General features: G+C 40.4%; 1 protein-coding gene and 2 non-coding genes across 3 annotated transcripts in view; 1 reads left to right on the forward strand and 2 right to left on the reverse strand.

Moving 5' to 3' along the window:
- Positions 1-27,055, reverse strand: part of NME7 (NME/NM23 family member 7) — a 297,332-nt gene that overhangs the window by 76,282 nt on the left and 193,995 nt on the right. The window contains exon 11 of the mRNA XM_075564565.1: positions 12,171-12,278. Coding sequence (XP_075420680.1) covers positions 12,171-12,278 — 108 coding nt within the window. The remainder of the gene's footprint in view (positions 1-12,170; positions 12,279-27,055) is intronic.
- LOC142438102 (U4 spliceosomal RNA) lies at positions 14,668-14,808 on the forward strand. Its single transcript, XR_012782545.1, has one exon. It is a non-coding gene; the product is annotated as a U4 spliceosomal RNA (small nuclear RNA).
- On the reverse strand, positions 20,339-20,501 carry LOC142437980 (U1 spliceosomal RNA). Its single transcript, XR_012782474.1, has one exon. It is a non-coding gene; the product is annotated as a U1 spliceosomal RNA (small nuclear RNA).

Raw genomic sequence — 27,055 nt, forward strand, 5'->3', positions numbered from 1 at the left:
TCCATATGGACTTCATTGATGCCTCAATTCTATCAGTTTTTTTTATAAGCGATCATCTGAAATGGCTGAATTTAGAATGATATCCTCTAACACGAATCAAAACCAAACTAGTAGCTGTGCTTCAGAGTAGAACTGTGCTTTACAGTTCTCAAAGGTTGTGATCTTTTGGAAGTAGATCACTGAACAAAGGTGCCTCAGGGGTGGCGTGGGGTGGGGGTGCGGGTGGTAGTTGTTAAGTATTTAATGTTGTGTGCTGCACAGAGTGTCTGACAACATAGCTATTAGTACCATTACAGAACGAGAAAACCTAAGCAAAGGTTGATGAATAACTTGTGTAGACCTTCATAGCTATTTTTGTCCCTTAGTTGTACTAATACGGTCACTCCCCTTGCTCCCACACCCCAGTCCTTTCACAAAGAACTACCATATATACTTGAGTATAAGTCAACCCAAACATCAGCTGTGGCACCTAATGTTACCATAAAAACTGCATTTAAAATGTGTTGAAAAACGTGGCTTAACACCAGCCTGCATGATCACGAGGGGCCGAAGAGATCGTTATCAGGTATCAAAGAACAAAAATATTATATAATTGTGTGCTCACCTCCCCGATAGGATCACTGAAGACAAATGGGAGCATGAGCAAATGTGGTGAAGAAAGCTGATGGTGCCCGGCTATCAAGAGATATAGTGTCTGGGGTCTTAAAAGCTTGAAGGTAAACAAGCGGCCATCTAGCTCAGAGGCAACAAAGCCCACATGGAAGAATCCCAGCAGCCTGTGTGATCACAAGGTGTCGAAGGGATAAAGAATCTCGCATCAAAGAATCAAAAAACACATCATTGTGGATGAGGGGGAGTGTGGAGTGGAGACCCAAAGCCCAGCTGTAGGCAACTGGACATCCCCTTATGGAAGGGTCCCAGGGAGGAGACGAGCCAGTAAGGGTACAGTGTAGAAACAATGAAACACACAACTTTCCCCTAGTTCCTAAATGCTTCCTTCCCTCACCACTATCATGATACCAATTCTACCTTACAACTCTGGCTAGACCAGAGGATGTACATTGGTACAGAAAGGAATTGGAAACACAGGGAATCCAGGGCGGATGATCCCTTCAGGACCAGTGGTGAGAGTGGCAATACTGGGAGGGTGGAGGGAGAGTGGGGTGGAAAAGGGGAACCGATTACAAGGATCTAAATATAACTTCCTCCCCGAGGGACGGACAACAGAAAATTGGGTGAAGGGAGACATCATACAGTGTAAGATATGACAAAATAATAATTTATAAATTATCATGGGTTCATGAGGGAGAGTGGAGTGGGGAGGGAAGGGGCAAAAATGAGGAGCTGATTCTAGGGGTTGAAGTGGAGAGCAAATGTTTTCAGAATGATGAGGGCAACAAATGTACAAATGTGCTTTACACAACTGATGTATGTATGCATTGTGATAAGTTTTATGAGCCCCTAATAAGATGATTAAAAAAAATTGGTGTATACACAAGTATGTACAGGAATTAAATTCAATGCCATTGAGGTGATAGAGACTCATGGTGACCCTATAGAGCAGAGTGGCACAGCCTCAGATGGTTTGCGAGGCTATATATAAATATTTTAGGAAGCAGACTACCGTATCTTTTCCCCATGGAGTGGCTGGAGGATTTGAACTGCTGATCTTTGGTTAGCAGATAAACACTTAATCACTGTCCTGCCAAGGATCCTTTCAATGTGATAGAAAGAAGTAAAAAGCTATGAAAACCCACAGACAGACCCTCAAATTCAGAATTTGAATGTCATGGAAAGTTTTTCAGAGGAGAGAACATCAATGTACCTAGGACAATATCTGTTCCCATTTCAATGATCACAAATAATCCATAAATGAACATCTATGAGATAATTTTCTATTGGTAGCTCAGCTACCACAACCCTGACTGCAGTGGTTCTCAACCTGTGGGTCTGCGACCCCTTTGGGGACCGAATGACCCTTTCACAGGCTCACCCAATTCCTAACAGTTATGACATAGCAACTAAAATAACTTTATGCTGAGAGGTCACCACGACATGAGGAACTCTGTATTAAAGGGTTGCGGCATTAGGAAGGTTAAAGCCACTGCTTTACTCGCTAGATTCTTAATAAAAATTTGAGACAAATTATATGAAAAGCCCCATGATTTTCAATATCTGTTGCCACCTAGTTGTTACTCACAATATGAGGGCATCCATTCTATTGCATCTTGATTAGAAATGAGCATTTTTAGTTGAGGATCCATTGCTACTTGTAAAAAACCACGATTACTAATTAAGCTGGGTATCATCCAATCCCCAATTTATTTAAAACCTACATTTGAGATCCCCATAGATGCTCCCCATTCATAAGCCATTTGTTATACCTTGGTGATTTTCTGGTTGCTGTGATTCTGCAAGATGTACCCCTGCAAACCTTCTGAATGGCAGTGGGACGTTGTCTGATGAAGTGTTGGAAGATTAGTTGTTTAGGTTGGAAGGCACTCAAAGTACGACTGGAGTAGAGTTGCCATCTCAAAGTAAAACCAATCCTAATGACATGACTGGAACAAAGCTTTTGGGACCTTCATTTACTACTGAGACATGTCTCAAAGTGAGAAGGAAAAACCTGTAAACAACCATTAATAACTGAAATTTGGAATGTATGTAGTATGGTCCTATGAAAATTGGAAGTTGTCAAAAATGAAATAAAACACACAAAAAGTGATATCTTAAGCATTAGTGTTCTGAAATGGACTGGCATTGGCCATTTTGAATCAGTCAATCATATGCCAGTAATGGCAAATTCAAGAAAAATAACATTGAATTTGTTGTCAACACAAACAGTTACAACCAGTCTTCAAGTTCACTGCTGCACACAGTAGGCTAATACCTTTATACCTATAAGGAAGACCAGTTATTCAAATTAAATAACAACTAAAGCCAATGATAAGAAACTGAAAATTTCAACCAATTTCTTAAATGTGTAACTGATCAGAGATGCAATCGAGATGCAGTGCTAATTCTTCGTGACTAGAATGCTAAAGTCAGGGGAAAAAAAAGGATTGGTAGTTGGAAAATATGATACATGAACCTGGAGATCATATGATGGAGTTTTGTAATACCAATGACTTTGTTGCAAATGTATTTTATCAATAACATAAACACTGAAGAGATGTGTGGAATTTACCATATGGAATACACAGGAATCAAAATGAGCACATTTGTGGGAAGAGGCAATAGAGAAACAATACCAGGGGCTGCCTATGGAACAGACCACCAATTCTCCATAAGTAACTTCAGGTTTCAGTTGAAGAAAATTAAAATAAGTCCACAAAAGCCAAAATATGATCTTACATTAGACGACATCTCAAGAACAGATTTGACGCACTGCACACCAAACATCAGATGAGCTGTGGGAAGGCACTAAGATCATCATGCAAGAAGAAAACAAAAACCCACTAAAAAGTCAAGTGGAAGAAATGGTAAAGTAAGAGTTGAACTGAACATTTCAAAGGGCAGCTCGAGAAGACAGCGTAAAGCATTATCATGAAATGCCCAAAGGCCTTGAATTAGAAAACCAAAAGGTGAGAATATTTATTGCTATCAGCATATCTCACATTAAAAAACTGAAGTGAAAAAAATGTCTTGAGTTGAAATATTCAAGGATTATATGGGCAAAATATACTGAATGGTGCAGGAAGCATCAAGCACAGATGGAAGGAATAGATAGAGTCTCTGTATCACAAAGAACTGGTTGATATCCAACCATTTCAAGTGGTATGATCAAGAACCAATGGGAATGAAGGAAGAAGCTATATTAAAGCACTAGTGAAAAACAAGAGTCTAGGAATTGGCAGAATAGTAGCTGAACGGCTAAAACAGCAACAACACAAGGATACATACAGTACAGGAAACACTCAAAGTCTATGTCAAGAAATCCAGGTAACAGTTCCCAGTCCAACTGACTGGAAGAGATCCATATTTGTGACCATTCCAAAGGAAGCTGGCCCAGCAGAATGTGGAGATCAGAGAATACTGTCATTAACATCACAGGTAAGTAAAATATTGTTGAAGATAATTTTCAAAACAGTTGCAGCACTACATCACCAGGGAGCCGCCAGAAACTCAAGCTGGACTTAGGGCACTGATGAGAGATGTCATCACTGACATCAGATGGAGCGCTGCTGAAGGCAGAGAACACCAGCAAGGTGCTCACTTGTGTTTTATTGACTGTGCAAAGGCATTTGACCGTGTGGACCATAACAAATGATGGGTAATATTGCAAAGAATGGGAATTCTTGAACCCTTGCCGTATATACTCGCGTATAAGCCAAGTTTTTCAGCACATTTTTAATGCAGTTTTTGTGGTAAAATTAGGTGCCTTGGCTGATATTTGGGTCGGCTTCTACTGGAGTATATACAGTAATTCTTCTCATGCAGAACCTGTACAGAGGCAAGAGGCAATCATTTGAACAGAACAGGGGACACTGCATGGTTCAGTCAGGAATTGTGTGTGTCAGGGTTGTATCCTTTCATCAAATTTACTCAATTTGTCTGCTGAGCAAATAATCTGAGGAACTGGCCTACATGAAGAAGGAGGTAGCATCAGGATTGGAGAAAGGATTATTAATGACTTGCAATATGCATATGATATACTTAGCTTGCTGAAATTGAAGAGGACTTGAAGCACTTACTGATGAAGATTAAAGACTGCCTTCAGTGTGGGTTACAACCCTTGTAAGAACACAAGAACCCTTGTAACTGGACCAAACATGATGATAAATGGAGAAAAGATTAAAGTTTTGCTTGGGTACATAATCAAAGTTCATGGAAATGGCAGTCAAGAAATCTGATGATGTACTTATTGTATTGAGCAAATTGGTTTCACAAGACATCTTTATAGTGTCACAGAGCAAAAAAGGTCATTTTGTGGAGTTAGGTGGGCTTGACTCAGGCCATAGTATTTTCAATTGCCTCTTACTGTTCAGAAAGCCAGGCAATGAATCAAGAAGAGAGGAGGTGATTGATGGATATTAAATACGGTATCATCAAAGAATATTAAAAATATCATAGGCTGCTAGAAGAACAAATAAATCTGTCTTCAAGGAAGTGCAGCCAGAATGATCCTTAGAAGTGAGGATGGCAAGACTTTGACTCATGGAAGTTGGACATGTAGTCAAGAGACCTGTCCCTGGAAAAGAACAGAGACCTGGATGATGCTCAGGAAGACGGCTGGACACAGTGGCTGTACCGCTGGGCTGAAACGTAAGAATGATGAAGCCTGCCCGGCACAGAGTCAATCCAATGACACGTAACAGCAGCAGCACGAGTTGCTGCCAGAGCTTCAGGTAACATCGCTAAGATAGTAACATCTAGAATGTGTCAGGGCTTAGATACTGTCACTTTTTCTACAGTCACAAAAATGACTCTGTTATAATTGGCAGTCTTCAAAGAAATCACATATAACATATGAATGCTAAGATCCCTGATCTCGAAACCTTTTTTTTTTTGAGCTGAGGTCTATGACAAAAGGGAAAATGTCGTGCTTGCATTTGAAACTCTAGCACAGTAACAGTAAATAAAACACACTCTTAAGATTCTTTGCTATAAGTATAATTAAGTGTATAATATTGCAACAACAGTAAGAAATACCAAAAACTATGGGTGTGGTTATATGCATCTGGAAAGGTGTATATTTGTATGTATATATATATATATATATATATATATATGTGTGTGTGTATGTAAAGGTGTATCTTTAGATATATGTGTCTGTGTGTATGAGTATGCTAGATATATATCATATAATATTATATATATTATATAATAGTACATATTACATAGTAAAATAATATATTATATCATATAATGTATGGTATATATCACATAGGGAGCAGAGTCACAGATAGTTCCTAAAAATAAGCATGCACCTTGTGGAATTAGTTTATTAGATTTGAAGCCTCGGGACCATGCTTTTGTGGGACAATACATCAATTGGTAGCATGGTCCCTAAATTAAGTTCAACATCCCAGTTTGGTAAACACCAACTGGAGTTTCAAAAACTTGCAGACAGCCCCCTACGATAAAACTAATGGTCTCTACTTTTATGAAGAAGAGCAAGAAGGAAAGCAAATAATCAAAGAAACGATTCTATAAGACTAGTAGCCTGCAGGAAGCACAGTCTCATGAATCTTGAGTTCCGAAGCAGATGTGCGGCTGCCTGGCTATCACTACTGACCATTCTGAGGTGATCTGGAAAGAATCGGAGAAAAGTATATAACAAAACTTCCATTTTTTAAAAAAGAAAGGCCACATTTACCAAACCAGTACATTCTAAAGGACCCTCTAAGACTATCACCCCGCGGCATCCTTTAAATTTTGTAAAGAAACATGCCTGAAGGTCACTTTTCAGATAGATAACAAAATGCCTCATAAAATAGACAATATCACCAACGAGTACTCTGCTCCTTTAAAATAGCATCAAGCAAGGATGTTACTTTTGGGGCTAAGATGTGCCTGACTCAAGCCATGGATTTTTTACCATAAATACTCCAGTATAAGCCGACCAGAATATCAGCTGAGGCACCTAATTTTACCACAAAAACTGCATTAAAAATGTGAACATGGAAGAGAGAGTGGAGCACATCCTGGACCACCGAGTCTTGAGTACAATATCCCCGCTCAAGGAAGCCAATGAACAGAAAGGACCATATGGCCAGCCCTACTATGAGACATGACATCCCTCACTGACCCAAAACCCTAGAGGGGACAACACTGGAGAGACCCTGTATCAGCCTGGGTACTTTAGAGAAACAAATCCACAGCAACTTATGTATAAGAGAGAGTTTTTTTTAAATTTTAACAATTTATTAGGGGCTCATACAATTCTTATCACAGTTCATACATATACATACATCAATTGTATAAAGCACATCTGTACAGTCTTTGCCCCAATCATTTTTTTCTCCTCTTTTCTTTTTTTACATTTTATTAGGGACTCATACAACTCTTATCACCATCCATACATATACATACATCAATTGTATAAAGCACATCCATACATTCCCTGCCCCAATCATTCTCAAGGCATTTGCTCTCCACTTAAGCCCCTTGCATCAGGTCCTCTTTTTTTTCCCCCCCCCCCTCCCCTTTCCCCCTTCCCTCATGTGACCTTGGTAATTTATACCTCGTTATTTTGTCATATCTTGCCCTATCCGGAGTCTCCCTTCCCCCCTTCTCTGCTGTCCCTCTCCCAGGGAAGAGGTCACATGTGGATCCTTGTAATCAGTTCCCCCTTTCCAACCCACTCACCCTCCACTCTCCCAGCATCGTCCCTCACACCCTTGGTCCTGAAGGTATCACCCACCCTGGATTCCCTAAGAGAGAGTTTTATAGAAAGGGTAAGTGCACATCAAGAAAATATCCCAACCCAGTCCTGCCCAAGCCCACAAGTCCAACATTAACCCATATGACCAACACCAAGCCACAAAGTCCTCCTCCATCTCACAAAACACACGCAAAGATGCTGACTGCAGGAGGAAAGCCAAATCAGTGAACGTGTAAGCATCTCAGCGCTGACAGGGGTCTCTACACGAGTGCTCTAGCACCCAGGGCTGCATCAGGGTAGTCCATGTGGCTTCTCCTCAGGGATGTCTTGCAGGAAGTCAGCCTTGAAAGCTGAAGCAGGGAACTGCTAAGACAGCTGCACCCTGGTGCGACCATCTCAAAGCAAGAGACCCAAGAACTAGAAAGGCGAGGTTCACTGAGCCATTTATCTCTCCACCCTTCAATTAATCCCACATGTGTTTATCAGTCAGGTTGGCACAATAAACTAACTACCTCAAGCCAAATCTGACCCCACCACACCAAGGCAAAACACTAAGGGTGTGCAACAGAACAGCAAGGGGAGCAGAGCAAGGAAGTCCTGAGGAAATATCAAAAATAGATTTTGGGACCAAGGTGTGGAACCCCATCAGACTAGACTGGAAAACACTCCTAAAGGTCAACAAACAGACCTTGAACTATTTACAGACTTTTCTTGTTGTTGCTCTTGTTGTTTTGTTTTCTTTCATTGCTTTGTTTTGCTCTGTCTTGTTTTTGTGCACATTTTAACTCTGCAAGTCTATCTAGATAAGATAGGTGGGATAAATAATCTGGAGGAAAAAACAATGGGAATGGCGGTTCTGGGGTGCATGGGAAAGGGGGAGGTGGGGGAAAGGAAGTGGTGTTAAGAAACCCAGAGACAAGGGAACAATAAGTGATCCAAAATCGGTGGTGAGAAGGGTTTAAGAGGCCCGGTAGGGCTTGATCAAGGGCAATGTAACTGAGAGTAATTACTGAAACCCAAATGAAGGCTGAGCATGATAGTGGGACAAGAGGGAAGTAAAAGGAAATAGAAGAAAGAACTAGGAGCCAGAGGTTATTTATAGAGGTCTAAATACAGGCATGCACATATGTAAATATATTTATATACGATGTTGGAAAAATAGATCTATGTGCATATATTTATAGGTTTAGTATTAAGATATCAGATGGACATTGGGCCTCTACTCAAGTACTCCCTCAATGCAAGAATACTTTGTTCTTTTAAACTGGCATTCCATGATGCTCGCCTTTCCCACACGATCATTAAAGACAAAGTGGGTGCATAAACAAATGTGGTGAAAAAAGCTGATGGTGCCAGCTATCAAAAGATATAGCATCTTAAAGGCATGAAGGCAAACAAGCAGCCATCTAGCTCAGACTCAACAAAGCCCACATGGAAGAAGCACACCAGCCTGTGTGATCACGAGGTGTTGATGGGATCAAGTAAAAAAATCACATTACTCTGAATGAGGGGGAGCGCGGAGTGGGGACCCAAAACCCATTTGTAGGCACCTGGACATACCCTTAAAGAAGGATCGTAGGGAGGAGATGAGCCAGTCAGGGTGCAGTGTAGCAACGATGAAACATATAACATTCCTCTGGTTCTTTAATGTTTCTCCCCCCCACCCCCAACTAACATGATTCCAATTCTACCTTACAAATCTGGCTAGACCAGAAGATATACACTGATACAGATAGGAACTGGAAATACAGGGAATCCAGGACCAGTGGTGAGAGTGGTGATACTGGGAGGGTGGAGGGAAGGTGGGGTAGAAAGGGGGAACCGATTATAAGGATCTACAAATAATCTCCTCCCTGGGGGACGGACAACAGAAAAGTGGGTGAAGGGAGACATTAGACAGTGTAAGATATGACAAAATAACAATAATTTATAAATTATCAAGGGTTCATGGGGGATGGGGAGGGGAAAATGAGATGATACCAAGGGCTCAAGTAGAAAGCAAGTGTTTTGAGAATGGTGATGGCAGCAAATGTACAAATGAGCTTGACACAATGGATGGATGTATGGATTGTGCTAAGAGTTGTATGAGGCCTCAGTAAAATGATTTTTTTAAGTGCTGAGAAACTCAGCTTATACACGAGTATTTATATGGTACCTCATCATATGCATGTGAAAGTTGGATGATGAAAGGAAAAAGAAAAATAGGTTCCCTTGAATTGTGGTATTCGCAAAGAATACCAAAAGAACCATGGGCTGCCTAAAGAACCAACAATTATGTCTTGAAAGAAGTCCAGCTAGAATGTCCCTTAAAGGACTGGGAGCCTTCATCTCACATACGTTATCAGGAGAGACAAGCCCTGGAGGAGGACACCATGCTTGGTCAAGTGGAGAGCAGCGAAAGAGAGGTAGGCCCTTGTGAGGTGGACTGACACAGGGGCTGCACCAATGGGCTCAAACACAATTGTGCAGCTGGCACCAGACCGGGCCACATTTCATTCTGTTGTTCATAAGGTTGCTATGAGTCAGAAATGACTTGAAGGCACCTAACAACAACAACTACACCTAAGCCACGTTTCCTAACTGAATATTGTATCTTACGTACAATGTGCTTCTCTGATCAGAAAGCTAGTCTTTGTGTCACTTTGAATTTTACTTTGAAGGCAACTAATTTTGTTTTTATTTTAGTGTGTTCACATATTTAACCATTTCAAGCCAAACAGCAATCTGCAGGAGCCCCAGGGATAGTGCAAATATTTAATGCGCCAAGCTGCTAACTGAAAGGTTGGAGGGTTGAATCCACTCAGAAGCTTCTAGCAATCTGCTTCCAAATGGTCATAGCCATAGAAACCATGTGGCAGTTTTAGTCTGATACACCGGGGATTGCTAAGTGTTGTAGTCAACTGAGTGACAACTGGCTTAACAACCTGCAACAGCTAACTGCTAACTAAGAGAACATCTCTGGATTGCATCAGCATTCCTTATTGCATTTTTTGATAAGAGAGCTGAGGGGTGGAAAATAAAGCTGGCTTATCTCCCTCACATGAATCATCTGCCACATGAGAGCAAGCTGCTAGAGTTTCCACTCTTGGCTTTGATTAATTCTTTATACTGCACACTCATTGCTTTCTCCAGTGCAGTCAGGTCAGAGAAATTTTAGTCATTTAGCGAATGACTTTGCAAAATGCAGACAGTAAGCAAGCTGGTAAGTAAAATTATAGACACATCTCCAGAGGGTGAGAGGAATATGCACATTTATAAAACAAATGAATTCAAGAATAAATGTTTGATTGGTTAATTTAAAAATCAAGTTTGCTGCAATTTGTATTTCAACAGTGTGTCTACATTTCATACCAGGGTACTCAGTTCAGCTATGACGCAATCAGGTTAACATCTTGGATGATAGTTGGAAATCTTAAAGGAGCTAATTAGCATCATTCAAAAGAGTAACATAAACCTGATAGCAAGCAATAGAAAGGCAATACCTAAGACCCAGATTGAAAAAAGAAAAAGAAAATCCAAATCTCTACTGCTTGCATGAAAGAAGTATACCACAGATTTTGTGGAGGTTCTCTCTGGATAACTTCACAGGTAGAAATTACTTTTTAAAAGCTGATTGCCTTGACCACATAAAATATAAATAATACAAAAAATAATTACTTATTGTACATACTTTAGTATAAACCAACCTGAATATCAGCCAAGGCACCTAATTTTACCACAAAACTGCATAAAAATGGGTTGAAAAACTCTGTTGATACACAAGTATATATGGTGCATATTAAACTCTTAACTCAACGCAGGCCACTGAGATGATGCTGAGTTATAGGGACCCTAGAGGACAGGGTTCCTATGAAAACTGCCCCTTGGATTTCTGAAACTGTAACTCTTTATGGGAGTAGAAAGTCTCATCATGCTCTAACAGAGTGGCTAGTGGTTTTGAACTGCCAACCTTGTGTTTAGCAGCTCAGTGTGTAATCACTACAACACCACACCTCCTTGTTACTTATGGATTAAGTATATAAATTAACTTTTCTGCCATTTATACTTTAATTATTTGAATTTATTATGTATCTTTAATTTCATTTAGTTCCCTTTGACATACAAAAGTTTAGAAAATTAAGATGTTAAAAATATCAAACTTTCAGATTTCTTTCTTAGAACTGCTTAACCAAAGACCAGATCAACTTACATTTATATTTTCTTAGAGTTTTTTCATTATTTCTTTTCATTACTTATTTTATGTTAATCATATATATGAAAAGTTAAAATATGGTTCTGTCCCCTGCAAGTATTCTGGATATAACTTAACATCCCTATTTCTCAATTTCATATTTTCTGAAACAAGACATGATATTATTAGCCTGTTATACTTTAACTACAGAGATTAAAAGAAATAATGTGCACAAAGCATTTATCAAGTTAGAGCTTGGTCTATAAAAAGCATCGACAAATGGTAGCTATAATTCTTAATGCTATCACATTGCATAGTGAATTTCTGAATTTTCATTGGAGTATTCCCATGACAAGCAACTTATTGTAATGATAGTTTCACCTTATTTAAAACAAAAGTCACATAATTTGTAAGTACTATAGGTTTTCCTTTTTAAATGATTTAAACCATAAATATGCTCATCGCAGAAAAAAATCTTAATTCTTTTGAATTGATATAAATAATTTTACAAAACTGCCTACCAATTTGGTCTTTTAAACTTGTATTCTCAAATTGTCACATCGTGAGCTAAGTATAGGCCAAGCATAGTAAGAAGTTTCCCACCGTCAGGAACTGCTGAGTTAATTTATGAGCTTGAAGTATGAATAGGATGTTTACCCTTCTGAACCTTACCTCTAGTAGGCCATCCTCAGGTAGATCAGTACAGTGGACAGCATTCTGGATCTTAGTTTTACCAAAGACTGCTCTGAGGGTACCAGCACGTACGTGCCGGGCAATTTCCTATTGAATACAAACACATTCACATATAGTACAAAGTTAGTCAGAGGGTATTTGTAAGAAAATCCCCAGCCACACACAACACTTGAATTATTTAATTTATAAAATACAGGTGTACATTGACGGCACTGATTTTCCTGAAATTAACATGAAATTAACGTTCAGCACCAGAAAATTTTAGTTCATTCATAATTTTCTTTCTGGCCCAATGTGGTGTCCGTTGTAATCTCTCTCAGAGAGCAAACGGATTATGGAAACCACACAGAATAAGAGCTTAGTTCTTCACTAGTAGTCAACTGTAGGCGCTAAACACTAAAGTGAGTGATGAAGAAAGTTCTTCAGTCTGAAATAGACTCAATATGCAACGAGGAGGACTTGATAACTACTGGTGACTGGAACATAAAAGCTTGGGGGGATAAAAGAGAAGTATCAATAGTTGAAAACTGTGACTTTGGTGGTCGAAAGTGAGAGAGCACATAACAATTTTGAAAGACCAATGACTGCTTCATTGTAGACAGCGTCTTCCAATAGCATAAATAGTGACTGCCCACATGGGCCTCACCAGAGAGAGCACACAGCTATCAACTTAAAGAAAAAAACCTATTCAATCAAAATGAGGCCTGGTTCCTAAGGAGGAACGGATCATCAATTGCTTATATGCAAGTTCAGGCTGAAGTCAAAGAAAATTAAAACAAGTCCACAGGAGCCAAAATATGATCCACTAGAATTTAGAGAACATCTCAGATTTGATATATTGAGCACTAATGACTGAAGAACAGATCATTTATGAGATGACAACAAGAACATCAAACATAAAGAAAGCCAAAGGAGTCTATGATGCTCACCTTCCCAACACAATCGCTGAAGTCAAAATGGGTGCATAAGCAAATGTGGTGAAGGACGTTGATGGTGCCTGGCTATTAAAAGATATAGCCCTTCACCCACTTTTCCATTGTTTGTTCCCCTGGGAGGGGCTTATATATTGATCCTTGTGATCCATTCCTCCTTTCTCCCCCCACCTTTCCCTAATTGCTATTCTCATTGTTGGGCCGGAGGGGGTCTATCTATTCTGGATTCCCTGTGTTTTGGGCTCTTATCTGTAGCAGTGTGCATGTTCTGGTCTATTTCGATTTGTAAAGGAGAACTGAGGTCATGATAGAGGACGGAAGGAAGCAATAAAGAGCTAGAGGAAATTTGTGTGTTTCGTCAGTGCTATACTGCACCCTGACTGGCTCGTCTCTTCCTTCTGACCCTTCTTTGAGGGGATGTCCAATTGTAGTAGATGACAGAGGGCAATGTAAGATATGAAAATAATAATCTATAACTTATCAAGGGTTCATGGTAGAGGGAGGGTGGGGGAGGGGGAAATGAGCTGATATCAAGGGCTCAAGCAGAAAGAAAATGTTTTTTAAATGATGATGGAAGCATATGTACACAATGCATGACTGTATAGATTGTGATGAGATGTAAGAGTCCCCAATAAAAGTAATTAATTAAAAAAGAAGAAGAAGGAGGAGGAGGAGGAGGAGGAGAAGGAGGAGGAGGAGGAGGAGGAGGAGGAGAAGAAGAAGAAGATATAGTGTCTGGGGTCTTAAAGGCTTGAAATTAAACAAGGGGCCATCTAGCAGGGAAACAACTAAGCCCAGATAGAAGAAGCACACCAGCCTGTGTAATCACGAGGTGTCAACCAGGTATCAGAAGGTCCCACAATGAACACTGATATCAATGTGAATGAGGGAGGTCAGAGTGGAGACCCAAAGCCCATCTGTAGATAATTGGACATCCCCTCACAGAAGGGTCACAAGGAAGGGATGAGCCAGTCAGGAAGCAGTATAGCACCAACAACACCCACTGCACTCCTCGAGTTCTTTACTTCTTCTTCCCCTCACTATCATGACTCCAGTTCTGCCTTACAAATCCAGCTAGACTGGAGCATGTACACTGGTACATTTAAGAACTCCCAACAAATGGAAGCTGGGACAGAAAAACCCCTCAGGAACAATAATGGGAGTAGAGATACCATGAGGGTGGAGAGAAGGTGGGAGTGAAGAAGGGGGAGAAAGAGGGAGCCAATCACAATGATTGATGTATAACACCCTTCCCCCCCCCTCCTAGGGGGATGAACAACAGAAATGTGAGTGAAGGTAGACAGTGGACAATGTAAGACATGAAAATAATAATAATTTATAATTTATCAAGGGGTCACGAGGATAGGAAGGGTGAGGATGGAGGGAAAAAGAGGAGCTGATACTAAGGGCTCAAGTAGAAAGCAAATGTTTTGAGAATGATGAGGGCAACAAATGTACAAATACTTGACACAATGGATGTATGTATGGAGTGTGATAAAAGCTGTTAAAGCCCCCAATAAAATGATTTATTAAAAAAAGAAAGAAGCTTTGCACAGTGGCAATATCGTAGCCAGTGAGGTTTATCCGAGGCGCGATTATTGCTAATTGAAAACTTTTCCCAATACCCCACCGTGACGACTTGAAATATAGTCGGCATTGGCAATTTTTGACAGTCTCTATGGAGACTGAGCAAAATATAAAAAGAAAGTCAAAGGTCATTAAGAACAGAGGAATGAAGAAAAGGCCAAAGGGAATGCTAGTAAAGGCTGAAATATTCTCTTCTAGTCAGAGTTAACTATAGTGAATGGAAAAAAAATAGTAAATGAGATGGACAAAAAATTTCAAAGGGCAGATCAAGAAAACAAAGTATTATAATGTAATGCCCAAAAGTTTTAGAAAAAAACAAAATGAAATGACAAGTGCAGCCTATCTGAAGCTGAACAATAACAACGGCAAAAAAACCTGATGAAAAAATCCAATCCTTGAATTAAAAAAAAATAGTTACTCAAAAGAATTGGTCAACATTCAACCATTTCAAGTGATAGGACTGATCAAGAACCAGTGGTACTGAGGGAAGAAGTCCAAGATGCACTGAAGGCACTAGAGAAGAATATGACTCTGAGAAGTGACAAAATACAAATTAAAAAAAACCTCCACACAATTGATACAGCATTGGAAGTACTGAGTAGTTTTTGCTAACAGCTACCCGTCCAATTGACTGCATAAAATCTACATTTGGGCCCATTGCAAAGAAAGGTGGCCTCTCATCATGTGAAAATTATGGGACACTATCACATGCAAGTAAAATTGTGCTGATAGTTCAGAAATGGTTGCAGCAATACATACACAAGAAGCTGTTTCAAGGATTCAGAAGTGTGCATGGAATGAGAAATATTGCTTATGTTAGAAGGCACTTAGCTGACAGCAGAGAATCTCAAAGATGTTTACTTGTGTATTACTGCCTATGCAAAGGCATTTGTGTGGGTCATAACAAGTCATGGAAAGGCTTTGAAGAAGGAGAATTACACATCACTTAATAATACTAATGGGGCCAGCCACACCGGATATCCATTTGCGGAACAATGAAAGAGGGTTCATCCTTACATTAGACACAGAAATTAACTAGAGATGAATCAAACCTATATGTAAAACCCAAAACTAAAAATCATGGAGACAAAAAGGGCAAACATGTACTTGTTAGGTGCCTTCTAGTTGAATCAGATTTATAGTGACCTTATACACAACAGAACAAAACACTGCCCGATCCTGCTCTATCTTCCCAATTATTGTTAGGCTGAAGCCCATTTGTTGTCAATCTATCTCACTGGGGGTTTACCTTTTTTTCACTGCCCTCAAATATGACGTCCTTTTCCAGGGACTGGTCCATCCTGATAGAAACTATGTGACACCAAGTCTAGCCATCCTCGGTGCTAAGAAGCAATCTGGCAGTACTTTTTCCAAGATCGATTTGGGCTGTCGATCCTAAAATGATACAGCCTAAGTTCAAAGGAAAGAGTGAAGACACAGGTTTCCATGTCATCATGTCAGTTCTCACTCAGGGACATACAGGATAGGGTAGAACTGCCCCTATGGGTTTTCGAGACTAAATCTTTAACTCCTATTTCCTTGTGTACAAGGTTGACTAGTCTTGCACCATCTTCATAATCGCTGCCATGTCTGAGCCCACTGTGCTATCAGCAAAGGAGGTGTTACAAACTTTCCGTTGGTATTAATATCAACTCTACTTGAGGAGGCAGCTCCTCCTCCGTCATTTCAGTAATGTTTCCAACTTGAGAGGCTCATCTTCCTGCACCATGTCAGACGATCACATTTTCATCCATCACACTTTCATTGCTCATTTTTGGAAGGATCTCACCAGACCCATCATCCTAAGTTCATCTTCCTTTGGAGGGGATGACCTGATGGCATGTGAAATACAGGTGGCACAGCTTCCAATATCATAGCAATATACCAGCCTCCAATGTTCAAAGTAAGACAAAATGACTCTCTATACATTCTGTCCTATAGTGTTTCTATGAGGTGAAATAGACTCAACAGCAATGTATGTGGGTATGAAGTAGGAACCCAGGTGGGATAATGATTATGCTTTTGATGGCTAAACAAAAGGACAGTGTTTTGAGTACACCTACAGTTACATGAGGGAAAATACTTGGGAATTTCCTCCTGTAAAAACTACAGCCTGGAAATGAAGTGGGTGTTAACAAGCCCAGGGACACGGGAGCACAAGTGATCCAAAATCAATGGCGAGGAAGGTGTAGGAGGCCTGGTAGGGCTTGATCATGGGCAATGTAACCAAGAGGAATTACTGAAACGTAAATGAAGGCTGAGCAAGATAGTGGGACAAGAGGAAAGTAAAAGGAAATAGAGGAAAGAACTTAGAGGCAAAGGACATTTATAGAGAACTAAATACAGGCATGTACATATGTAAATATATTTATATATGATGATGGGGAAATAGATCTATGTGAATATATTTATAGTTTTAGTATTAAGGGAGCAGATGGACATTGGGCCTCTACTCAAATACCCCCTCAATGCAAGAACACTTTGTTCTATTAAACTGGCATTCCACGATACTCACCTTCCCCACATGATCGCTAAAGACTAAACGGGTGCATAAGCAAATCTGGTGAAGAAAGTCAATGGTGCTCGGATATCAAAAGATATAGCGTCTGGGGTCTTAAAGGCTTGAAGATAAACAAGTGGCCATCTAGCTGAGAAGCTAAAAAGCCCACATGGAAGAAGCACACCAGACTGTGTGATCACGAGGTATCGATGGGATCAAGTATCAGGAGTGTCAAGGAGTATGTGAACTGCCATGCAGTAACACTCAGACAACCTAGAGTGAGACAACCTTTCAGAGGTGACGTGAATTAAAGCAAGGGAGCTGGGTCTTATACCACTGAACTGATAAGGCACTGACTGTAGGCTGCTTCAAGGAAGGGAACATGACCTTCTACCAAATGGCTTTCTTGAGCACACAGCAATTAATAGAGAGGGACCCACTGGATTTCCATCAGCTGTCAACGTTCTCAGATACACTGAATTAGAATGTACATTTTAACAAGATCCCCAAGTGATTTGGGATCTTGTTAAAATGTAGATTATGATTCAGCATATCTGGGGTGGAAAAGAAATTTTCAGCGAGAAATCACGAGAATGAACTGGTTGGAAGACCTGCTTCCAATGTTTGCTAATTCCATGTTGTCTTTATGTTTCTGTTTGGAATTCTCTGTTCACCATTTGTAGATGGCAGAGACGTGTTACTGGCTGCTTTCCTCTTAAGAGGGGGCTTCTTATGTCTTTTGTTGCTAGCTGCCTAAGCACTACTTTGCTTTACTAGCTGACACCGAATTGCTTGCCTTAGGCTAAAAGCTCAGCAACCTTCTGTTTAACCAAAACAAACCCTGTCATCTAGTAGATGCCAACTCATAGTGACTCATAATGGGCATCTAAAACTACTTACTGGAGTAGAAAACCCCATCTTTCTCCTGTGGAGCAGCTGGTGATTCTGAACTTCCAACCTTGTGGTTGCCCTAGAATTACACTCCTAGGGTTCCTTAACAGAAGAAGCCAAAGGTTGACGGGGCTCATTTACTCTACCCTTCTCCAGGCAGTTTCCCAGTGAACCGTGTGTTGACAGCCTCAGATCGCCATTCAGCATCACAGTGTTTCTGGATGCGGCAGAACTAGAACCAGTACTGAAAGTTGTCATCTTCTGCAGATTTTAAATCCATTGCCCTCAGTCAGTTCTGACTTATCCTACAGCCTCAGGAGTGTGGTTTTTCTCAATAGTTCAGCACTACCTACTTTTTTCTTTCAAAGTTTATGAATTGTTAATGTAGGCATACTTTCTTCCTCCCCCCGCACATGATTAAAGAGTTATTCTTTAAACAAATTAAGACAAAATAGAACAAAACAAAACCTATCTTTTGTCATTTGGGGGATGTGGGAAGAAAGGGGACGATGGCAAATATGGTCACCTGTCCCGGTGATGCTGACCTCACTGCCCTACCACAGGGCTCCTGCTGGCTGGCTGGCACAAAACGACAACACTTCTATTCAGAGAGCAAGGTCTGTGGAGGAAAGCTCTTGAGACGGGAATTTCACATCTACCACTTAGTGATCAAGCTTCTCTGTGCTTGCTTTAATGTTCTCCTTTGCAAAATGGGGCTTAAAAATGGGCCCTGATTTGTAGGAGTGTTGTGAACATGAAACCAGTAAACATGAGGGAAAATAGAACAACGTCTAGTACACGGTGAATACTCACGACATAATGGTTATGTGTTTTACTAAAATAATTGTAAAGTTACAGGAAAATAACTTGGTCTGTGAGTCGGAATTGACTCAGCAGCAGAGAGTTGAGTACAGAATGTCTTCCCTAGCACTGTGCTCTCGGAAGACCTATCTCTGGGGCTCAGACTGACAGCAGCAACTCAAGATTCGCTAGAAAATATCTGGGAGCTGTGAGGTGGCTATGTTAATGGGGGACGAATAACTCAACTCTTAAGAGAAAGGGGGGTCATGGTGCACAACCTGAGGAATGTGATCAACGTCACTGAGGAGAGAAACTCACACCGCAAAGTGTTCTTCAGTATACAATCTCAACAATAGCAGCAAAAATAAAATAAACTACCTTAAAAGTAAATTAAGATGAGAGTTGTTAAAGAGACAAAAAGATATATTTGAATGTGTCAAAAGTAATGCAATCAAATATTTAAGACTTTTTAAGAAATATTATATTTACAGAATTCTAACCATGAAGGAAAAAGTTTAATCAAGTTAGAAGATATTTGTATGAGATACTCAAAATATAGAAATAAACAATTCTGAAAAACAAGAAGCATTTTTATTGGTATACTTTGTTTAGGTTAAAGATAATGATATAATATATTATCACTCAATTGATAATGATATATTTTGTTTTGGTAATGATGATATACTTTACAAATACTCCCTGTAAAGTCATTTTCAACAGGTTTTTATTTTGAATTTTCAAAAAGGTATTTATATTCTTCAAAACATTATGCTTGCTTATGAAAGTAAGGAATACTGAAATATTTAAAACAAAAGTCCAGAAGAACCCTTACAAATAATTCACCCTCTTCATTTCTGGGTAGATTTTCATTAAGTAGAAATTAGCTGTTATATACATACATGCAACATGAAGAGAGCCATAATTAAATATTAATTCAGGTGAAACATTTATAAAATTCAATCCTGTCTTTACCACTAAGCTTCAACTGACAGCATGACAGTGTTAACCATCATCTCTCATTGATCTTTCTGTTCTTCAGCCAACAAAAAGTAATAATAATTTATAAATTATCAAGGGTTTGTGAAGGAGGGAGGGGGAAATGAGGAGCTGCTATCAAGGGCTCAAGTAGAAAGAAAATGTTTTGAAAATGATGATGGCAACAAATGTACAAATGTGCTTGACACAATGCATGCATGTATGTATTGTGATAAGAGCTGTATGAGCCCCCAATAAAATGATATTTTTAAGGTACAAGTATGATTCCCTGGTTCTCCTCTTTTTAAAAGTATTGGGTAAAATCCATTGAATCACTTTTATGCAAACTGTATTTTTGTAAGGCTACAAATGCGTGCAAGTAAATTTGAAAACAAACATTCATAAGGAGGAAAATGACAATACTTTTTGGCAAGTGATTTCTTATTTCTTTTTTTCTTTTTCAGGGGAGAGGACAAACACGGTTCCCACTCCCACAAATTATGCAGTCACGTTTCCCACATTTGGGGAAATGGCAGGGGTCAGCACACCCACAGTGCAATAGATGAGCCTCGCCCTGGGAAAGCCACCTTCCTGATCATGGTGTCTCCCCTGCCAGGTAGGTATTCTTATTTCTTTTCTATTTTAAAAAATATTATGCTAGTAACATTTAACCTTGGAAGTATAATCACATTACTACTGAGAAAATTGAGAAGCATTTGTAATATCTCACCCATAAAGTATACCTTCCTATAATCCACCCTATCCTGATAAAAAGTTGTTTTGCAAATGAATGGGGAGAGAGAATGGAACACAACCTGGCCCAACAGGCCAGGAGGATGATATCCCCACTCTGAACAATCAATGCACAGAGTGGACGATATGGCTGATCCCACTAGGATACACGATGTCCCTCACTGACCCATGGCCCTACAGGAGGAAACAATGGCCTGGTCTGACCCCACAACACTGAAACAAAACACTAAAGGTGTGCGGAAGAGCAATGGGGGGAGCAGAGCAGGGAGCTCCTGAGGGAGTCCAAAGGATAGACTTTGGGAAAAAGCGTGGAACCCCATCAGACTTGACTGGAGGACATGCCAAGAGGTCAAAAATCAGACCTTGATCTATGTATAGGTTTGTCTTTCTTTTTAAAATTTTTTTCTTTTTCCTTTTTAAAATTAATTTATTCTTCTCTGGGTCATTGGTTTTCTTTTTTGTTGTCATGTTCTCTTTTGTCACTTTGTCTTGTTTTGCCTGCTTTTTGGTGCATATTATTATCTCATGCAGATCTATCTAGATAAGATAGGCTGGTTGAACAGTCTGGAGGAGAAAACAATGGGACCGATGGTTCCAGGAGGACATGGGAGAAGGGGAGGTGGGGGAAAGGAGGTGGTGTTGACCAACCCAGGACAGGGGAGCAACAAGTGATCCAAAATTAGTGGCAAGGAGGGCGTGAGCAGCCTGGCAGAGATTCAGCAAGGGCAATGTAACCGAGAGAAATTACTGAAACTCAAATGAAGGCTATGCATGATAGTGGAACAAGAAGAAAGTAAAAGGAAATACAGGAAAGAAGTAGGAGGCAAAGGGTATTTATAGAGGTCTAAATACAGGCAATGTACATATGTAAACATATTTATATAGAATGGTGGGGAAATAGATCTACGTGCATATATTTACAGGTTTAGTATTAAGGCAGCAGATGGACATTGGACTGCCACTCAAGTACTCCCTCAATGCAAGAACACTTTGTTCTATTAAATTGGCATTCCACAATGCACACCTTCCTGACAGGATCGCATAAGCAAATGTGGTGAAGAAAGCTGATGGTGCCCGGCTATCAAAAGATATAGAGTCTAGGGTCTTAAAGGCTTGCAGGTAAAAAAGTGACCAACTAGCCCAGAAGTAACAAAGTCCACATGGAAGAAGCACACCAGCCTGTGTGACAACAAGGTGTAGAAGGGACCAGGTATCAGACATCAAAGAACAAAAAAAAAATCATATCATTGTAAATGAGGATGAGTGCAGAGTGGAGACCCAAAGCCCATCTATAGGCAACTGGACATCCCTTTCACCCACTTTTCTGTTGTCCATTCCCCAGGGAGGAGGTCACATGTAGATCCTTGTAATCAATTCCCCCTTTCCAACCCACTCTCTCTCTATGCTCCCAGTATCACCACTCACACCATTGGTCCTGAAGGGATCATCCACCCTGGATTCCCTGTGTTTCCAGTTCCTATCTGTACCAGTGTACATCCTCTGGTCTAGCCAGACTTACAAGGGAGAATTCCGATCATGATAGTGATGGGGGGGGGAGCATTTAGGAAAATTGTATTTTTCATTGTTGCTATATTGCACACTGACTGGTTCGTCTCCTCCCCAAGACCCTTCTGCAAGGGGATGTCCAGTGGCCTACAAATGGGCTTTAGGTCTCCACTCCACACTACTCCCCTCCGCACTACTCCCCTCATTCACTATGGTAAAATATTTTGTTCTGATGATGCCTGATCCCTGATTCCTTCGACACCTCGTGACCACACAGGCTGGTGTGCTTCTTCCATGTGGGATTTGTTGCTTCTGAGCTAGGAGATTTCACTCTTGATGGTCTCTCTGGTTTCCGAGAGCCCATGAAATCTGATAGATACAGTCATCACTATGCTGTTACAGTTAGCTTTACAAAGCAGAATTCATTGAAGTTACTCCTGGTCTAAGACCCTCTGCTATTTTACCAAATAAGAGAAAACCTCCAATTCTTAACATAACCTATACACTGCTCCATGACTGGGCCCGACTCTCTCTCTCTCTCCACCTTCACTGGCAATGAATGACCTCCTTCCGTTTTTTAAAGTTCCTTTTTGCCTCAAGCATGGAAATACATGTTATTCCCCTTGAATATTCTGGTTCAATTTCTTTCCCTTCTCTCGCACAATAAGTCATGTTCCTTACAAGTGATTTGGGAGAAACTGCATAAATCAGATGTGGTAGATTCTATAGCATGGTTCTCCCAGTCCTTCCTAGGAATGAGAAATCGGAAAATGAAATCCCCAGTTACCAGTAGGGTTCTGGACGCAAGCTGGGCTTCACTAGTGAGACTTGGGGAAGGAGTCCTGTTAGCACAGTGGTTAAAGGCTTGCCCACGAATTGGAAATTCAGTGGTTTTAACTCACCAGCCACCTGTGAGAGAAAGATGTGGCAGTGTGTTTTGATGATTTTACATTCTGGCAAGCCCTATGGGGTAGTTCTACTGTGTCTGGAGAGTTGTTATGAGGTGGAATTGACCCAATTGCTACATGTTCAGTGAGACTGGGCAGGCAGAACTAAGCAGAAGCTATCTCCCTGCTGATGTTGACTCCAGCAGGCATGTTGGCAGCAGTGAGTATTTGGAGATGTTTAGCATGTTTATTGGTAGTCAGACGCAGAGGGCCTAGTCACTCATTTCTTGGAAAGAGAAGACAGGAGTGGTGGTGACAGTGGGGGCAGCCGATATCAGCAACTTCTGACCTCTAGGCGCAGGCATGGTGAGGGTTCACATACATGTTAAGCTTCACTTAGTGAAGGATATCATGCTTGGCAAAGTAGAGGGCCAGGGAAAAAGAGTAAGGTGCTCAATGAGATAGGTAGAATGGCTGCAGCAATGGGTTCAAACATCACAACTGTGAAGATGGCACAGGACCAGCTGGTGTTCCGTTGGGTTGTTCATGGGTCACTACGAGTCAGAACTGACCTGACAACCCTTAATAACAACAACCGATACTACAGGTGACATCATTCTATACAGGATCACAATCTGGAGGGCAGCCAATCTAGCCATGCTTCTCACACTGACATCTTATGATATAAACTACAATAAATATCTCTAGCCTATGCAGTCTCCGCAGCTGGCATTGCAAATGTTCACCATGATTCTCAGTGCCCTCTCTGTAACTACATCTTTTCTTTTAGCAAACAATTTTGTCTCTGACTTCACAGAGAAATTGAGATGTCAAGAGTCGTCACTCTCAAATCCCTATTCTCACGTTTATATAAATAAATGTATAGGACGGAATTCACAAAGTTTGTGGGGAAATCGCCATTATTTTTTCATTGCATTTTCCTATGAACTTCTAAAATTCCTTTGTGTTTGTGGCCTCCCTTTACCTCCTTCCATTCAGTGGTGAGGAACCCTCTTCTTTGCTCTAGGTCAGGAAATTTCCGCACTGTAATTCCTTTTCTCTCCTGCTTTTTAACCTTTCTTTTCCCAATTTTCTCTGCATCGTATACAAATGTTCATGCTGGGTGGGCCTGGAGAACATTATACTGAATGAAATGAGTCTGTCACAAAAAGATACAAAGGAAACACCAAGACTAAGGCTTTCCAGCACAAGAAAGGAATTGGTGGCTACAGAAGCCAGTGGAATGGGATGGAAGGTGAAGCAGTAGAGTCCAAGGCAGACAGGTGTGAATTGGGGTGATGGTGAACAATAGCCACCTACAAGAGGGAGAAAAGAAATCAAAGGAGGGGCAGGGCAAACCAGCGAGAGTTTGGATAAGAAGTTTAAGATGTTGAATACAAAACTGATTATCTGAAATGCTAACTCCTACCTAATACACAATAAAAAGAAATATATAAATGAAAGGTTTAAACAATGCTCATACCTCTGTCACCATCAAAACAAAGCGAAACAAACACGAAACAAAACTTGTCTACAAGTTTACTCTTTCATCTTTTTTCTTCCTTTTTCAGACAAACTGTATCATGTAAAAAAAAAGGCTAAACAATCTCCTTCCCTATTTAATCCTCATCCTTTTGCCCCTTCTGTCACTCTTGCTAAACTGCTTTCCCAAGTGACAGCACGACTGACGTAACTGCGCACAGATGTTGTCCATTCGTGCGTCCTCTTCAGTACTCTGTGCTCCAGGCCCTCCTCAACCCGAAGCCCTCCCTTTACTCGCCTCAGGGAAGACCACATTCCAGATTCTTCTCCTGAGCCTTCCAGGGCGCCGTATTTCTGGCTCCCTCTGGATGAGGATGCACTTCTGATTCTGTTGTCTTGGGTGCTCGTGGGAAGACTTGTTCAGTATTGTCTTGTCTCTCCAGATGACTCTTTACTCCCTAATGCTGCCCAGTCTTCTTTCCTGAGCTCGAGGTGGGATGGCTCCTACAGCTTTTCATGTTTCCTATAAAACTCTTATACTCATCCAAAACTTATCTTGGTATCTTCCACTCAAAACTCCTCACCTTGTGTATAAGCTGAGTTTTTCAGCACATTTTTAATGTAGTGTTTGTGTAAAATTAGGTGCCTCGGCTGATATTCGGGTCAGCTTACACTCGAGTATGTACGTTAACTTCCCTCTCCTCCTGAATGGGATCACTTTTCAACCACTTTACCCAGGATACAAGCCTATATGCCATCAGTCTCCTCTCTTATGCTCAGGCCATACTGCCAATCTGCCACCAAGTCACGTATCATCCATTTCTTTAGCATCATGTCCATTCCTTGCTTCCCAAGCCTATAATTAACCACGGATCTCTCTCATCTTGCTTAGCTACAGTGGCCTCCTAATTGATTCTCAGCCTCTATGGTCAACAATTTGTTAATTTATTTACATATACATCTCACTCATTGTCTGTAAACTTGTTTAAAAAAATGGCTTTTTATTCTTGTATATCCAACACAAAGAAAATGCTCAGGAAAATCCATCGGGTAAAAGTACTAATGTTTTAATGACTGAGTGAATGTATAATTGACAGGCCTCAAACCAAATTCACTGCCATGGAGTCAATTATAACTCATAGCAACCTTACAGTGCAGAACGGTCCCTTTGGGATTTCAAAACTGTAAACCTTTACGGGAGCTGAACACCTCATTCTCCTCCTGAGGAGTGGCTTTTGGGTTTGAACTGCTGACCTTGTAGTTAGCAGCCCAATTCATAACTCACTACAACGATACTAGGGAATCAAATGACATAACTAACATGCCCAAATTTATATATTTAGTTAATATTAGTGCAGAGAAACTGAGCCTCTTGGTTACTAAGAGTCTTGGTCGCATTACTATATTACACTTGTCAGAAGTATCTATTTTAAGGAACTCTGAAGCAAATCCTTTTGAAATGTAAGTAATCACCACTTAATTTACTTTGTGAGCTGGTAGTTTTGTGTATCAGATTTTCTCAAACTAGGGCACACCTGTCTAAGAAGGAACTAAAAATCCTAAGCACTAATCCCACGGGTCTGAAAGAGACTTCTTCAGTGACCTTAACTGAGTATAAGATTACTGTTTCATCATAGATATACAGCATTATGTGGTGACTATGAAGTGGGGTGGGAACAGTTCACCAGTCTAACATTAGATTTATAAATAGATGTTGATAAATGACTAATCGAGTTAGGACATTAGAACACACCTGTAGTCCCCAGAGAATAATATACATTATGGTAAATATGCACAGGATTGAAAAGATCGATATACTCTAAAAATTAATATCACTTTACAAGAGGAATCTTCAAAAAGTTCATAAAATATATTTGATGAAGAAGTATACAAGGGTTAAAATAGGTTAGCACCAAGATAAACTCACGCTGACTTGTCTGAAAAGGAGCGAGCTTGAGGCACGAAGCAGACTCAAACAGCTGCTTGAAAAGCGCTCCTATGAGAGCTACATGAATTCTGGAAAACTGAAGCTAGCTATTAGGGCCATCAATGAGGGAATTGGGACCAACTTGAGAATTTTGGCACAGGGAATACACAGGCTATCAGAAATAGGGAAGGACACAAACACAGAGGAGGCACAAATTGACAAATGGGATATACTGAAGATAAAACACTTGTGTACATCGAAAGAATTCACCAAGAGAGTAATAAGAGAGTCCACAGACTGGGAAAACATCTTTAGCAATGACACATCAGACAAAGGCCTTATTACTAAAATCTACAATACCCTGCTAGCTTCCAAAAAGAAAAAAACCAAAAGCCCACTTGAAACGTGGGCAAAGGACTTGAACAGAAATTTCACAGGGACAGAAATCCGAATGGCCAACAAACATATGAGAAAATGTTCCCGATCTTTAGCTATAAGAGAAATGCAAATTAAAACAACAATGAGGTACCACCTGACACCCTCAAAGGTAGCCCAATTCAAAAAATCAGAAAGCAACAAGTATTGGAGGGGCTGTGGGGAGACAGGAACTCTCATCCACTGCA

The sequence above is a fragment of the Tenrec ecaudatus genome, chromosome 1 (assembly GCF_050624435.1).
Source record: "Tenrec ecaudatus isolate mTenEca1 chromosome 1, mTenEca1.hap1, whole genome shotgun sequence".
In the NCBI taxonomy this organism is placed as follows: domain Eukaryota; kingdom Metazoa; phylum Chordata; class Mammalia; order Afrosoricida; family Tenrecidae; genus Tenrec; species Tenrec ecaudatus.